The 15,465-nt window shown below is 38.1% G+C and overlaps 1 protein-coding gene across 3 annotated transcripts in view; it reads right to left on the bottom strand.

Annotated features, from left to right (window-relative positions):
* Nucleotides 1–14,599, bottom strand: part of whrna (whirlin a) — a 116,352-nt gene extending 101,753 nt beyond the window's left edge. For all 3 annotated transcript variants that reach the window (XM_016663649.1, XM_016663651.1, XM_016663650.1), the window contains exon 1: nucleotides 13,376–14,599. In XM_016663649.1, coding sequence (XP_016519135.1) covers nucleotides 13,376–14,110 — 735 coding nt within the window. In that variant the 5' untranslated portion in view covers nucleotides 14,111–14,599. The remainder of the gene's footprint in view (nucleotides 1–13,375) is intronic.
* Nucleotides 14,600–15,465: the final 866 nt, after the last annotated feature.

The following is a 15,465-nucleotide window of genomic DNA, read 5'->3' as shown; positions in this document are numbered from 1 at the left end:
GCAGACCAGAGTTCAATTTGTGATTTGCATTAAAGTTAAAATAAACCTCAAAGCAAAAAAAAAAAAAAAGGTATCAGCCAAGAAAAGCCCAATCAGAGCATTTCTATTTTATCACTTCCAGGAACTGTGTAGCTGACAGCCATATTGGTAGGTATCTGTAACTAACCATCATGGGAGTTGCTAGGACAAAAAACAAGCCATAAGCTTAGAACTAGCTTTAGTTTTGTTCCTGTCTGATTTATAAATGATATAAGTACAATATAACTATTAAGTTTTGAGTACCCTGTGCTTTGCACTGCATTTGCCTACCAAGATGGCGGTTCAGTGGCGCGGATCACTTCTGGAGACTATGCAGAAGCAAAGTCCACTTTAAGTTGAATAAAAACACAATTTTCTGTTTATTCGGTCAGTATTTAAAGCAGCTGACCTGAAAAATGTTCGAATATAAAATGATGCGCTTCTTTTTCAGAAAGTTTAGCCGTTAATGTAATGGGAAAACAGTCGTTCCTCGATACAAGAGAAAGCTCAGGTTTTTAAGAAAACCTGAGCTTTTTTAATCAACTTTAGATTAAATCAATCGATAACTTTGATAGATGTTGCAAATACATTTTTCTCTTAAGGAAATGATCAATTTTCTCCATTTTCTGGCCTAAAGTGATGAGAAAAACGATTTTAATTTGTTTCTGGCATTCAGAGGAAAACATGTCCATCGATCAGTCTGAGCTGCATCTGATCAGTAACGAGTTTTCTGTTTCTCGGACTCTGTGTCCGATTCAGACGCCAGCTGTGTCCGGATGAGACTCCCGACATTTGACCCGTTTCTCCTCTGCCTCTCCAACGTTTTCCTCTTCATACCCAAACTAATCTGTCAGACCAAATCCAGACGGTAAATAATCATCTTTCTCTCCATACCGACTCAATTATCTGTCTGCCGTCCGACGCCGTAATCCGAGCCAGATCAGCGTTCATCATAACTGCAGCTGCTTCATTTCAGAGTTACAGCCTGTCACTGGACGCCACGTGTGTTGTCCTCCTTCACTTATCTTCATGAGGACCTGAAGGCAACCTCTTACTGTAATTATCTCCTCATCACCGAGCTGGAGGACATCAGTCACCGTGGCTTTAAATGACGAGAACGAGTCAAGATCCTCCGTTATGTAACTGGGATCTGATTTTATTTCACTGCGCATAAATTTAATATCAAGAAGAAATAAATGCTTGACTGGAAAGTTTTATCATTTCCCTGCATTTCTAATCTCAAAACTCAAAAACAGAAGCACTCATGGTGCAACGTGGAGAAAATCTGTAGCTGTATTTTAAAAATGTTTTTTTTTTCTAATTAATGAATGCCGTAACCTGAAAAGTGGATAATGTGCAAAATTCTACTGCTTCTAAAAACAACGGCTGCTGGAAAAAACAAGCGCTTTGTTGTTGAATTACCATCTAGTACTGTATTCTTGTTGGTTGTGCAGGAGGCTCCACTTCTGCTTTTCAAAGTACGATTGTATAATTGCGCATCCGTTTGAAGCCATTTTCAAGTGCAAGTGTAACCATTGAGGTAGGCAGCAGCTAATTTAGATTTAAAGTGAAAAAGGCCTAAAAAATTGGTAGGAGTACATTTTTGCAAAGAATGGAAATTTCTAATAATTTTTTTACTTTTGAAATTCTGAGATTTTTAAGTTTTTTCTAGAAAATTTCAGGGTTTTTCTAGCAGATTTCTGATTTTCCAAACTCTGAAAATTGCTAATTTTGTTCTAGAAAATCTAAGATTTATCTTGAAATAATTTTGGGCAGAAATTTTCTCCTATTTTTCGTAGCACAATGCCCTTTGAATGTGACTCAATCAGGATGACTTTGAAACTGCTCATTTTCCAGACACAAAAAAAACATCTGATGCTTTTAGAAGAAACTGAGGCAGAGAAATGGAAGTGTAAAAACATGCAAAATGTGAATTTTGTACAAAGGTTCCTCTTACTGAAGCCATAAAAAGTACATCTGTGTCTCAAACTGTTGACTAATATTGGAGAAACACTTTAAATATGGAGCTTCCTTGTAAAACTCAGCTGTTTGTTTAAGGTGTGAAGTTCTTCACATGTCATCTGATTCGCGGAACTTAATGAAAATTGTTTCTGAAAGCCAATAAAGACACATCCATCAGTCTGCTTATCAAATAATTGCGTGGACCCCAAACGGTCCAACCTGCTGCTCCTTTGCTTCACACCTTCTCGTTTTGCTGCTTCCGTTTCAAAGCGCCGGGCGCGAGGCAGGCAGCAGACGGTGAGTGGGACGGTGGTCGGGTAGAAAGGCAGATAAGGCGGCTCACTGGTGTCAGATATCAGGCAGGACTCCTCTACGCTTGTCCTCCACATAAAAGAGACATCTGGGCCGGCTGACGGACCGCTGTGGGTCGGCACGGCGAAGGAAGTAATCTGACACAGACGCACAGGAGGATTCAGGCTTTCTCACTCCTGCTCTCCATCTTGGACTAAAATCTTCAAAGCGGGCCTGAAAATTACAAAACGGCATCAATCTTCCCCTGAAGACTGGCAGTGTTTTACTTCCTTCACACATCAGAGGACTCCCCGGACGCCCGTCTCCCTCCAGATTGTTTAACTCGGCTCTCCTGAGCTTACATAACCATTAAATACCTCCACTTCAGGCTCAGGCATCACAATGGGTCTGACTCTCAGGATGAGTCCAATATGAAACAAAAGGAACCAAAAATGACTGCAAATGCACTAAATGTTATCAAACATTCCTGGTCTGGTTCTGGGGTGTTCAAAGTGCGGCCCGGGGGCCATTTGTGGCCCTTCGACTGACTTTTTTTGCCTACAAAATTCAGGTGGTTTACCCAGAGTAAAATTATTACCAGCACAATGTTCCTACAATGGAAACAGTAGAGTACAGCACAAAGCATGCGTCTTTTTATAACCAATATAATAATTACAACCGCCTTCATCCAGAGAGTTTTACTGAAAAGTCATTTTCTGAAAAGAAAACAAAAAGGAAAAAAAAACAACAATAAATAAGAAGTTATGAAATTGTTCTACTTTCATTACAACAAAAAAGCCACTTTACTTTATTAAAATTTTGCACGTCCAGTGTAATGCTAAGCAGATAAATAAATTATTTTCCCTCCAGAATACCTTCATCTTTGGGATTCTGGTCCAAAAAGTTTGGACACCCCTGTTTTAGATGAAGATCTAAATCATGTTTTCTAGCATTCCAACTTAATCATTACTTTAATTATAAACAAAGTTGCTTTTTCAGTTTTTTTTATTCTGAGAATCATTTAAAAAAATCTTTAAATCACGTCTGCCTCTAAAAAGGTCTCAGTATTTCTTCTTCTCTAATTGAGTCTCTGAACAGGGAAATTATCAGCAGAGTGAGTGTGTGTGTGTGTGTGTGTGATAGCGCCTCACACACCTCTCTTGGCTACATTTCATAATTATACCTGTCATACAGCAACAGACAAAACCGAAGTAGCAATGAAACCTTTCAGATCCTCATTTATATTCAGAGCAGACCTTCTTAGTCTCATGACTCACGACGGCGGCGGACACCCAGAGAAACTTACCCAATAAGCTCAATTCAATAAATCCATGCTGAGGATTAAAGGGGAAACTAAATCCAACACCTCAGATATAAAACATATCAGATAATGCTGGGATTTTATCTCTGAATAGGGATAAATTGAAACAAACAGATTGGATAATCTCATTTTAACCTGTTGATTATTAAACTCCAAAATACTGACACTGAACAGATTCTCACTTCTTCAACTGTTATTTTCCCTCATTGAATGCGATTATCTACAAAAGTTAAAAACTTTCAGAGTTCTTTTAAAAATGTCTTTATGAATAGAAGTTGGAAAGAGGCATCAGGAAAATCATTTCATCCTAAATGTCAAACAGATTTAGAATGAAATCTAAATCATCCTAAATAGCGGATGATTTAGACTACTGTAGATTTCTTGGAACTGCTTCTTACTCAGCAGGTTGTTGCTAGGCAACCAAAGAGTGAGAGTGAGTTGATTTTACCAACCTGTAGCTCAGTGAATATTCTGTAGCTCAGTGAATATTCTATATATTGAATATTCTATCAGATGTATTATCTACTGATACTGGTCACGTCTATCATATACTGTTACTGATTTATTGTCCATCTCTATTTTATCTATATGAGAACTGTGCCACAAAATATTAGGATAAAAATTAGCATAAAAATAAAAAAAATAAAAATTTAAAAACAAAGTGGATATTCCTCAGCTGCATTTTAAAATCCAATAAAGAAAAACACAATAGAGCTTCGATCGATAGAAGTATTGACACCCTGCTGCAAAACTTTGACCTTAATTAAGGCAGGATTTAGTAAGCAGCTTTGTTTAAAACAGCCCATTTCCCATGCAGGCCTTAATAAAATCAGATTACAGTTAAACTAAAAGCACAAGAGGGACCAAGAGGAGCAGCCATTTCCTGCCTGCAGGGAGAAGTGACCAGAAACGGCAGACATTCGGCCCGTTGACGGGATATTAATGGCTGCTTCCGCTGATTTAGAGCCGGAGACGGATGGGGGACACCTTCACTGGGAAGTCGAGCATTCGGTGGCTTCATTGTAAAGAAATTAAAGTGCAGCAGTGGAGTCATTTTGGCAGGTCTAATGGACCCAAGTGGGCCGATCAGAGGAGAATATAAATGATGGACGAAAATATGAGGTTTTTGACACAACAAACCGGCACTTTAATTGTAAAAGCAGCAAAAGGATACACAAAAAGAGAAAATATTCTCCTAAAATTCAAGTTGCATTGAGTGTCTTGAGTAATTTTCCTGCTTGTTCAGATTGTTATGCAATAAAAATCATGTAAACTTTCCCGTATTCATCACCGCGCTCGAGGAAAGCAGCTTGGGTTCCCACCCAAATAATTAAAGCAATTTATAAATATTTCACAGTATAATTACAGAGACAAACTGAACTGAGGGCAATGAGAGAAAACCCGGGTTTATTTAATTTTCTGCAAGAGATGGACAGAAACTAACATGGAACAAAAATTATTTAAAAAAAAATCTTTATAGAGGCGGAGCTTAAACTTAATCATTTATTCTACATCCCAACTAACAGACATTTATTCCAGTCTAAACATACAATAATATTGTGATTAGATAAAGTTTAAGCACCTGGCAGCATAATCCATGATTATTTTAGTATTCGACAATTAATCAATTAATCACATTTGTTATTTAACCAGAAGCTGATTTTATACAATATTAAAAATACGTAAGAAAATACAAATAAGTATAATTTAATTGCCCTTATATTAGGAAAATAAATATTTGATTAGGTAAAAATGTAATAGCGTAGCCTTTCTTTGATCGATTGATCATTGGTAGCAAAGAATACATCCATATGGTGTAGGGATGATATGTTGACTTTTTGTTTTGATTAACCAATTAAGAACAGGACAGCAAAAGATTTTTTTTATTAATCTTATTTATTTCAAACTTTATTAAATTTGAATCAGGTGACACTAAAAACCAGCTAAAAGTTTTGGGTCGAATATATTTACATTTAAAGAAGGTTGCTTTTATCCTAAATACAAAATTTATATTTTTTGTACAGTTTTGGCTTTATTAAAGCTCTGGATATATTGTTCTTTGATTTGATTAAACGATTAATCGATTACTAAATTAGTTGACAATTTTAATCAATGAAACTCATTGTGTTTATCTGTGATAAAGTCTTATAGATTACTTTATTAGACAGTCAAGTAGCACTCTGAGATCCTGAGTGCCTAGCAACCAAATACTATTTGCCGAGTATTTTAATTAATCGCGATTAATCAATGATTTATTTCAACCCTTAAATCCAACCCAAGAATGTGCTGAAGTCCTGAAGAAGTTTCCTGATAAAACTGGGAAAAAGTTGGACAATAAACCAAAACTAATTATGTGAAGGCCATGCCAGAGAAAGTAAATATTGCCTTCCTCAGATATTATTGACCCGTAATTATGCAGAGCCATAATTACAGGTCATACATGGCTGAACAGGAAACCTGCACAAAAAGTGATACATTGTCAGATTCCCTTGAGAAACTCAAAGAGAAAACACCAAGTAATTATTTACAAGTAGAGGAAAAATGTGTTCCAATTAATACTAGTATTGATTTAAAAAAAAAACAACAACAACATGATAAACCTTTAAGCATTGGTTAAAAAAATCTCAACCTGGGTTATTGGAAAGCGATCATTCAGGTAGTTTCTGCAGCATTTCATTAAATATTCTCCTCTCAGGTGAATCTTTGCCATAAAGCACATCAGGATTTGCATCCTGGACATAAAGTCCAACATAAAAGTTTATCAAGCAGCAATAAAGGCTTTACAGGAAAGCACAATAAAACCTGAGCATCGTGATTATGTAAATCTTTGGGCTTTTGGTGATAAACATGGCAACTGTTGGGGGAAAACCCACGTTAATTTGTTTAATTTAATAAAGTAGAAGGCCAGCTGAGCTTCTGGCTTTCTTTCACTAACAACCTACTTTTAGAATAATTTATAATAGCTGCGTCCCGATTGGTTGAAGGTTAATTATCTCACCCAACAGCATTTAAAACACGGATGATGAAAGCTGGAAAGAAGAACTGTTTACAGATTTAAGCTTTTCCAGGGTGGAATGAGGATTCAAAGCACAGCTTTAGTGATTTTTAGTTGAATTTACTGAACAAACTGTGGCCTTAAATATGTAAACCCAAAGATAACAATAATTGGCTGGAAGATTTTAGTGAGTCCACACTCTTTTTGTTGCTGTAAACAAGCTCCTGGAGACCAAAATTGGCCGACTTAATTGAAATCTATTGTTTTTTCGGGTAAAATAAGACAGTGGAGCCTGGCTATTCACGGCGATTAACGATCCCAGCTAGCAGAAAATGCTACAATCTGCAAAAACTTGAGAGCTGCTCTAAAAATTTATATAACTTCATGTTTTAATAGTGCAAACAGCAAATATACCTCAATCTGCATTGATACACAAAGCGGAAACCGATGCTAACATCTATGATCTCCACTGTTGGATTGGCTGCTTTGCTAATGTCCGCCAACTAGCATTGCTCCGAGGTATTTTAGCTTCCCAAACTTCATTTTGGATATGCAGTTCCAAAGAATCCACTAATAGCTTGGTTTTCCATAAAATATTTGAAGGTAAGTTCAAGAGAAAAATGCAATAATACGTGAATTTATGAATCCTGAATCATGAATAGATAGAAGTTCAATGTGCATTAGCTTTGTAGAGGCTAATGATTACCATGAATATGCTGCCATCAGCAATGTGTAGGCTAACGACTAGCATTCAGAGACAGGTCAACTAATTTAGTAATCGATTAATCATTAATTGGAGTAGTATAAATACTCTAAAATATGCTATTCGCTGAAAGAACAAACTTCTACCTAAAAGTTCTACCTAAAAGTTCAAGTGTGATAGTTGAAGCTTTATCTGGTTCAAATTCTGTAAAATATCCATAATAATCACCTTTTGCTGTCCAGGTAGTATTTGGTTAATTGAAAAATGAAAACATCAGTCCTATAATGCATCAATAGTAAGTGAAAAAGAAAGGAGTTTATTTAGGTATTTATTTAGCTGCAGATGCATCCTTTAGTATCTTATTGCATTTTAAGCAATACAATGTTTTATTTCTTATTCAGAAAACATTATTTTTTAATTATTTGCATTTTCTTATATATTTTTTTAAATAAAATACGCTTAAGTGGTTAAACATTTTGCAGAAAGTCCAATTAATCGCTAAGATAAACTAAACTGATCACCCGTTTCCTAAAATCAGTTTTCCAAATATCAGTGTGCATGTATATATTTGAGTTTGTGGGTTTAATTTTGACAATTTGCAGATTAGAAAAGTAAAATCCAAACTTGTGCAAACAACTCTGTTGAAAAGTCAGAGGCTAAAACAACGTTGGTGCTCAAGATGAGTGAGTAAACGTCTCCATCAGATTTGTCTCGACACGCCGCTGAGCATGACAGACGGTCTGAGCCACCAACATCCACGGAGAAAGAAGATGTGAGACTTTTTCACGCTTGTCCTGCTGGGAAAGTTTTCCAAAGTAGTGCAGCTTGTCGATTGTTCCCGTCTTCCTGCTGTCAGGCTCTGAAAGCGGTCAGAATTATTATTCCTGTTAGTTTTTCCCCTCACCAAGGAGAGAGCCGTCAGCTTGACAAGCGATCCAGTTCCCAGTCTGTCTACTTTATTCGACAGGAAAATAAAACGACAAATGAATACAAAGTGAGCATATATCTTTAATAAGACTATCTAGGGCAGCAAGAAAGTATAAAAATCATTCAACTGAATAAAATACTTAAAACTTACAGGGATTCAGAAGAGGTTTAACCAAGTGAGTCGAAGGGAAATTATTTTTATTGGTGCAAAGATGATTTTTATTGTTGGAATATTTCTGATGTTAATTCCCAGGATGCAAAGGGGTTATTAGGATCCACAACTGAAAGGTGAGGTAAGGTAAGTTTATTTATGTAGCACATTTTCAGAAGCAAGTCAGAGTGGGAGAAATATTTGGCTTTTACCCAACAATTGATTCATTTTGTTATTTTAAAATGTAAATGTTTCTAAAATCAGGTATTTTTATCAGCTTATAATATGCAAGATTAGGGTTGCAGCTAATGGTTATTTTAGTCAATTATTCTGACGATTAATCGATTATCCTGACGATTAATCAATTATTCGAACGATTAATCGGCTAAAAAAATTACATTCTGCTTATTTCTCATTTAAACACTTAAGCCTTTACACTATTAAACATACATTCAAGATGCAAGTAAACAAATATTTGAATTCATTTTGTAAACAAGTAAATGCACATTTTATTGCTTACAATGCAACAGCAGCATTCCTTTAGAAAATGCCTGATTATTTGTGCAAACATTGCATCTGCAGCTAAAAATTTTTTTATTTTAATTAGTTTATTTTTTTCTGCTCAGCTCGACAGAGTTAATCTGTTGATTATTTTTGGGATCACAAAGTAATATTTGGATAGCATAAGGTGCTTAATTGATTTTTTTTAAATAAATTTTGAACCAGTTGAAGCTAAAACTGCAACTTGAGTTTTGGGTAAAGCATATTTAAAGATAGAGGTTTTTAAAATGATTTTTCTTCTTTTTAGTTTAAAATTTTCAAGTTTGTTTGTTAATTTTCTACAATTTAGCTCATTAAAGGAGGCGTTCGAAGCTCATCGCCACAGAAAAAGTCATGGAAATATTCAGAAAACTGATTAAACTTTATTTAAAAAGTTTTGGTTTTTCCATTGATTACTTTGGTCATTGTGTAACGAAATGCAACTGGGCCATTCCGGTACAATCAGGTACCATTAATCCAGACCAGATTAAGCAGATTTAAAAAGTGAAGAAGTTACTGGGGATTTTCAAACTTTTCCACACGGCTGCTGATTGTTTTCATCGCTTTTAAAAACAGGATCGACTTTTAAATCTCTGCATGTTTGTTTCTGGGCAGAAAATGAATCACTCACCTTGTTTTCTCCTCACCGTAATCTCCTAATCAAGCTTAATCCCTTCCTCTGGTCCCAGCAGCTACTGGCTGCTGTTTCTCTGAGCTTACAGCTGAATTTCACTTTCATCTTCTCTGGATTCGGACTTGGTCCCCGTTGTCCAGGACGTGATTGGGACGTAAATCGTTTTATCCTGGAAGAGTGACTCTTTACTCCCCGACAGACTCTGTGTCTCTTGCCTTTTAATTTGATTGCTTTCTGACTTAAGGAGGATGTTAGGAGGAACACGAGAAGAGACAGAATAGCTGGGGATAATTCATTTACATACAGACGTGTCTTCCTTCTGCGTTTGGTTAAATAAACCACAGTTCAGGAGTCGGACGGAGCTTCATCTCCAAGCTGCTAGCATGCAGATTTCCACCCAGGATTAGCAAACGTTTAGCTTACTTTTAATATTATGCTTCAGTTTTCAGTTGCTTCTGCCTTTTGTAGCGAGAAATTATTCACTTTATAATGCTGCAATTACACCAACCCCATTCAATCCGGTTTAGTCAAAGTCCAGTCCATCTTTTCTAGAAAGTCCGGTTTGTTTGGGGAGGTGTGAATGCTCAGTTGAAACAAAAAAAGCTAACTCTGGTTCGCCTACAAACCTCAATCCCGGTTCAGTTGAAGTGAACTCTTTAGTGGTTCGAAAGTATGTGAATGCCAAGCGGACTGGAGACTGCTCCAAAAGCAGGAAGTGGATTACAGCGCAAGGCATTCTGGGTAAATACAAACAAAACAAGCACACAAACTAAAGTTAGCAGGAGAAATGGTTTGTGGTCTACAACTGCTAAAATCTGATGCTACTCAATTTTTTAAATATATTTTATAAAGATGAAAGTTGCGCTAAAGGTCTTCACAGGTTTTTGTGTCATTTCTTTCAGTAGTTCTTGGTGCAGCGCCCCCACAGGCGAGGAGGGGAACAGCTTTTTCCAGGGGTTTGGATTGTTTGACTGAGCAGCATGAAAATGCAACAAATGTTGCAACTTTGCCCCTAAATGGAATCGAGCCTACCAGACTATTAAATGGAAAAACACCATTTTCCTGGTTAAATATTTTCCTGATTCAGTAAAAGATGCAAACAAGCAGAACATGATGACAAGCTGGAAGAAACCTTTTTCTACACGTTTAATCTGTACAACTAATTCCACCAAAGCCTGCTGGTTTTTAATTGTAAGAGTGATTTTTGCACCATTTTGCAGCAGAAACCATGTCTGTGACAACCAGCCTTTATAGTAAATAATAATCTAGAAACAACCAGCCCAGATCTTCTTCTTCTTCTACAACTTATCAGAGCGCTTCATGGAAAGCATGCAGGGTTTGGATAACGACGCTCGATGAAACGGATTCAATTAAAGCTCTTTTAAACGTCCCAAAGGTCTGAGATGCAGAGATGCATGACAAGTTTCTAATGTAGGGCGATATTAACAGCAGGCAGTTCAAATCAGACACTGAATAAAAAGACCTTCTGCTCATTTATGTCGAATTAAATCACGCCAAAGTTTCTCTCTTTTAGGACGTTCAGAATCACAAGAATTTTTAATGACTTTCTTCAAAGTTGAGCATTTTCAAACAGTAAACTGTGATTTTAAATAATTTATTATCACAGTGGCATTAGCTGTACTAGTTCCAAAATATAAAAGCACATTTTTCTTGGTTTTGGGCCTTCATCCAGTTTGAAAAGACAACCTCCGTCCATTCAAACCTGCACACAAACACAGGCCGCTAAGGTTACCGCCTGCTACAGGCGTCCGGTTACACTAGAGCTTCCTAGATCAGTTCCTAGAAGAACTGATCTAGAGCTTACATTCTAGATGTAGAACATCCAGATGCTTCCAGGTAACTTCCTCTGAAATATTGTGGTGTGTTTTCTCTAAAAGGAGCCATGTCCGATGGTACATTAGAGCCATTGTAGAAAGAAAAAAATAAGTAAATTTCACACATAAAAAATCTAGAAAAAAGGAAATATCTGAGTTCTAAACGTCAAAATTTTGCAAGAAAAAAAGACTGAAATTTTGAGAATCTCAGAAATTTGACAGAAAACAGTGAAATTTCTGAATTCCAAAGTAAAAAGAAACCTCGAGAAAAAATCTCAGATCTCAGAAATTTTAAAGAAAATAGTTCTGAAATTTTTGATCTCTAAAAGTTGAAAATTTGTGAGAAAGAAATCAGAAAATTTGAGATTAATTTCAATTTTTCTATTTAAAAAAAACCAACAAAAAACTTTGGACTTGTGAAATTTCCAACTAAAAAAAAGTTTTTTCCACGTTTTGACTTGTTGATTTCTGTCACTCAGGTTTACCTATGAAGCTTATATCAGAAACATGGTAGTTCAAAGTCCTGTATATCATAAAAATAAAATGGATTATGAAACCAGTAACAAACATCACATTTTGACGATTGCCATCAGAAATGTTGGTCAATATTGAAGCATGTTCGGTTTGAAAGCAGCTCTAACAGTGAGCTTTTAACCTTGACTTAAAGGAAATCAGTGTTTTAGACCGAGGCGCCGCTCTGCGCCAACTCACATCTGAGAACAGTCTCATTTTTTACCCCAGAATCAAATGTAAATAAAAAACACTGATGGCCCTGCCGTGTGGCAATTGGGGAAGTTAATTGGGCTAATTAAGAACCTTGATTGTGGGAGGTGCTGCTCCCACCTGGTTTGGATTTAAGGGAGATCCCAGGCTGATGACGCTGGCAGAGCGGTCCAGACGCCGGGGTCCAGACCAGAGGACCCAGTCCAAAGAGTGGACACCAGGCCCAGAGGAGGGTTCCAGCCTCAAGGGAGACTCGATGACTGTCGCCAGGGAAACAAACTGGAACAACTAAATATTTATCTAGCTATTTGTCAGCTAGCTGCCAAATAGCTAGATAAATCTCCCTCCGAGGCCCAGGAGGGAGAGAACCGGATCTAGAGACGGAGCTTGACACGTTGTGGGAGCCGGCGCCCATTGACTTCTTGGGCTGCCGGCCCCTTCTCCTAGACATTGTGTTTTTTTTAATAAATGCCTCTAAAGGGCTTAAAATGCTGCTGGTTGTCGTGTCCTCCCGTTTCCTTGTTGCGGCCATCCGAGCCGGGCCGTAACACATTCTAGTGGTTTTTACACCACATTATACAACTTTCAGACTTTTTCACTCGTAATTTTGACAGAGATGGACCCAAAAATTGTACTCAAGAGTAGCACTACAGTAGTATATTTATTACTCAAGTAAAAGTAAAACGTAGCCGTCCAAGAAATTACTCAAGAGTAAAAAAGTATTTGGTAGGAAGTTTACTCGAGTACTGAGTAACTGATCACATTATCAATCCTAATATTTAAAAATTACATCATCAGTTGGACCAAAATATTAAGTTCAGTTGAAATTTTTGGTGTTTTAAAGACAAAAATGACAATAATTCACATCAGTAACAAAAGATAACAAAATCAGGCAAAAAAATGTTTCCAAATCAGTTACTGTCAATAAAAAAATCTTACTAAACTTTAACAAAAACTGCAGGTTTGTGTCTGTGTCTGGTGAATTTTTTATTAAAACATGTTTGTTTTTTATTCAGTGGGTAGAGAATCCAGAAATTTTGCTCAAGCGAGAGTAGCAATACTTAATAATAAAAATAATCAAGTAAAAGTAAAAAGTATTAGCAAAAAGTATTTATAAAAGTTACTCAAGTAAATGTAATTGAGCAAATCTAACTAATTACTACCCAACTCTGAATTTTGACATGAATTCTATCCATACCTGTTGGGATAAATGCAACATGTGGCACCAGCGGCATTCCATAGCTGGCGTTTACAAACAGAAACACGTTGCCTTACCTTCACCGCTTCGGCGTGGGTGACTTTCTCGAACACTTTGTCGTTAACTTTCATGATCTGGTCGCCGATGCGGAGCCCCTGCTTCTCCGCCAGGCTCCCGGGCTCCACCAGGGACACGTAGATCCCGACCCCGTGCTCCGAGCCGCCGCGGATGCTGAATCCCAGGCCCTCGTTGCTCTTGTGGCGCTTCATGGTGACCTGCCGGAGCTCGCCCGGCGGCTCGTGGATGAAGTTCCGGCCGAGCAGCGGCACCAACGGCGCCGCTGTCCCGTCGCTGCTGGTGCTGAAGCTGTCCGGGGAGCCCCGCAGCGCCACCTGGAAGTCCGGCGGGATGCTGGGCGACAGGTTCCCCGGTGGAGTCGGGCTGGAGCTCGGCGGGGGTTCGGCGTGGCCATTGTTTGCGACTAAATCCGACTTTAGGTAAAGCCCCTCCGAGGTGTACTGCTCGAAGAGGAGCTGGTCGGAGCGGGGGATGACCAGCCGCAGCATGGGCAGCAGCTGCCGCTTGCTGGGCGCGTTCAGGATCACGTTGAGGGTCTGAACCAGGTCGTACACGTTGCGCTTGGAGTGGTACACGTTGAGGCAGTGGATGAACTGCTCCCGCTCCAAGTCGCTGAGCAGCAGGTTGAGCGCGTTGTGCAGCTTCCGGACGTTGGCCGACAGCGTCCGGGCGCTGGAGGCCACCGAGTTGGCCGAGGAGCTGAGCGACATGCGCTCCAGGTCGGTGCTGCTCATCCCGGCGGTTACAGGGCACGCAGTCCCGGCTGGAGCGGCATCAAGACGGCCGGAGGAGTCCGATAACCCCCATAATGTCGAAGTTTATCCCAGCTGGTTCGATAATCGGACGCTGCTACCTGGAGCTGGGAAACTTTAGTTTCCAAGCGGCTGAGAGCTGGAGAGCTTAGTGCGCCACGTCAGTGTCATTATCCGCCGTGTTATTTTCCACGGGGTCAGGTGGACACCGAGCCGCCGCTTCTCTGGTGTCCAGAAAAACCCAAACCAACCACAATTACAGCGACTCCTTCCAGTTTAACAACAAAAAACTATCCATTCCTTCGCTCCAGAAACACAAAAAAAACTTATTTTTGTCCGCTCCCAAAACGACCCACGGCTGATGAAAATGTAAATCCACGCGTGAAAACTGAGCGGTGTCGGTTTGTAGGAGAGCTGCGGCTCCGCGTACCAGCTCCACGGACGTTACTACAGCGACTGGAGAAGCGTCTCGTGCCGTCATCTGTGCGGAAATGACGTAACCACACAGCAGCCAATCGGATTTTGGCGCTTGTGGCTGCGTGTCTAAATAATTCACACTTAACTCCAAGTACAACACTTGTAGGACGGCAATGTAGACTGGAAAATTACATTGAAAAAAATTAGAATTTTTTAGATTAATATCATAAATATTCTGGGGGAAAAAACAAGGAAATTTATGGGCAAAAGTCGAAAATTTTCTTTAAAATAAAAATTGAGATCAATCAGAATTTTTGATGAATCTTAATTTGGTAGTACGGGGGGATTTGGTAATAAATTTCCACCAAATATTCAGTAATTTTTAGATCAATCTCAGAAATGTTCTAGAAAAAAACATGGACATTTCTAAGTCTGAGTTTGTTTTGAGATTAATCTAAAATAAATTTGTGGAAAAACATGGACATTTTTTAAACTCCAAACTTCCAAATGTTTGGTCTCAAAAATATTCTGAGATTAATCTAAAAATTTTTAGTTTGTCTTTTAGAAAAAAATGTTGACTTTTCAAACTCAGAAATTTCTTTGTGTTTTCTCTAATATATGGGATTAATCTAAAAATTTATGAGTTTTTTCCTAGAGGATTTCAGCAATTCATCTCAAAATTTCAGAGATTTTGGTGAAAACTTGCTTCTCTTTTTTTATTTTTATGATGGTCCTTTGTTGATTTTCCTCCCAGTTTGTCCACAGGATATAATATATTTACAACAATGTTACTTAAATTATAATAACGTGAGCAAAAAAACCCATTTACCAATAAAAACAATATTAAATAGATGCTACGTATAGAAATAATTAAACTCTACAAATGAAATCCGCTGTTGCAGTTGCACTTTTTCCTTCCA

The sequence above is a fragment of the Poecilia formosa genome, unplaced genomic scaffold (assembly GCF_000485575.1).
Source record: "Poecilia formosa unplaced genomic scaffold, Poecilia_formosa-5.1.2 Scaffold435, whole genome shotgun sequence".
In the NCBI taxonomy this organism is placed as follows: domain Eukaryota; kingdom Metazoa; phylum Chordata; class Actinopteri; order Cyprinodontiformes; family Poeciliidae; genus Poecilia; species Poecilia formosa.
The sequence above is the reverse complement of the archived record's forward strand: the minus strand, read 5'-3'. Positions and strand labels throughout refer to the sequence as shown.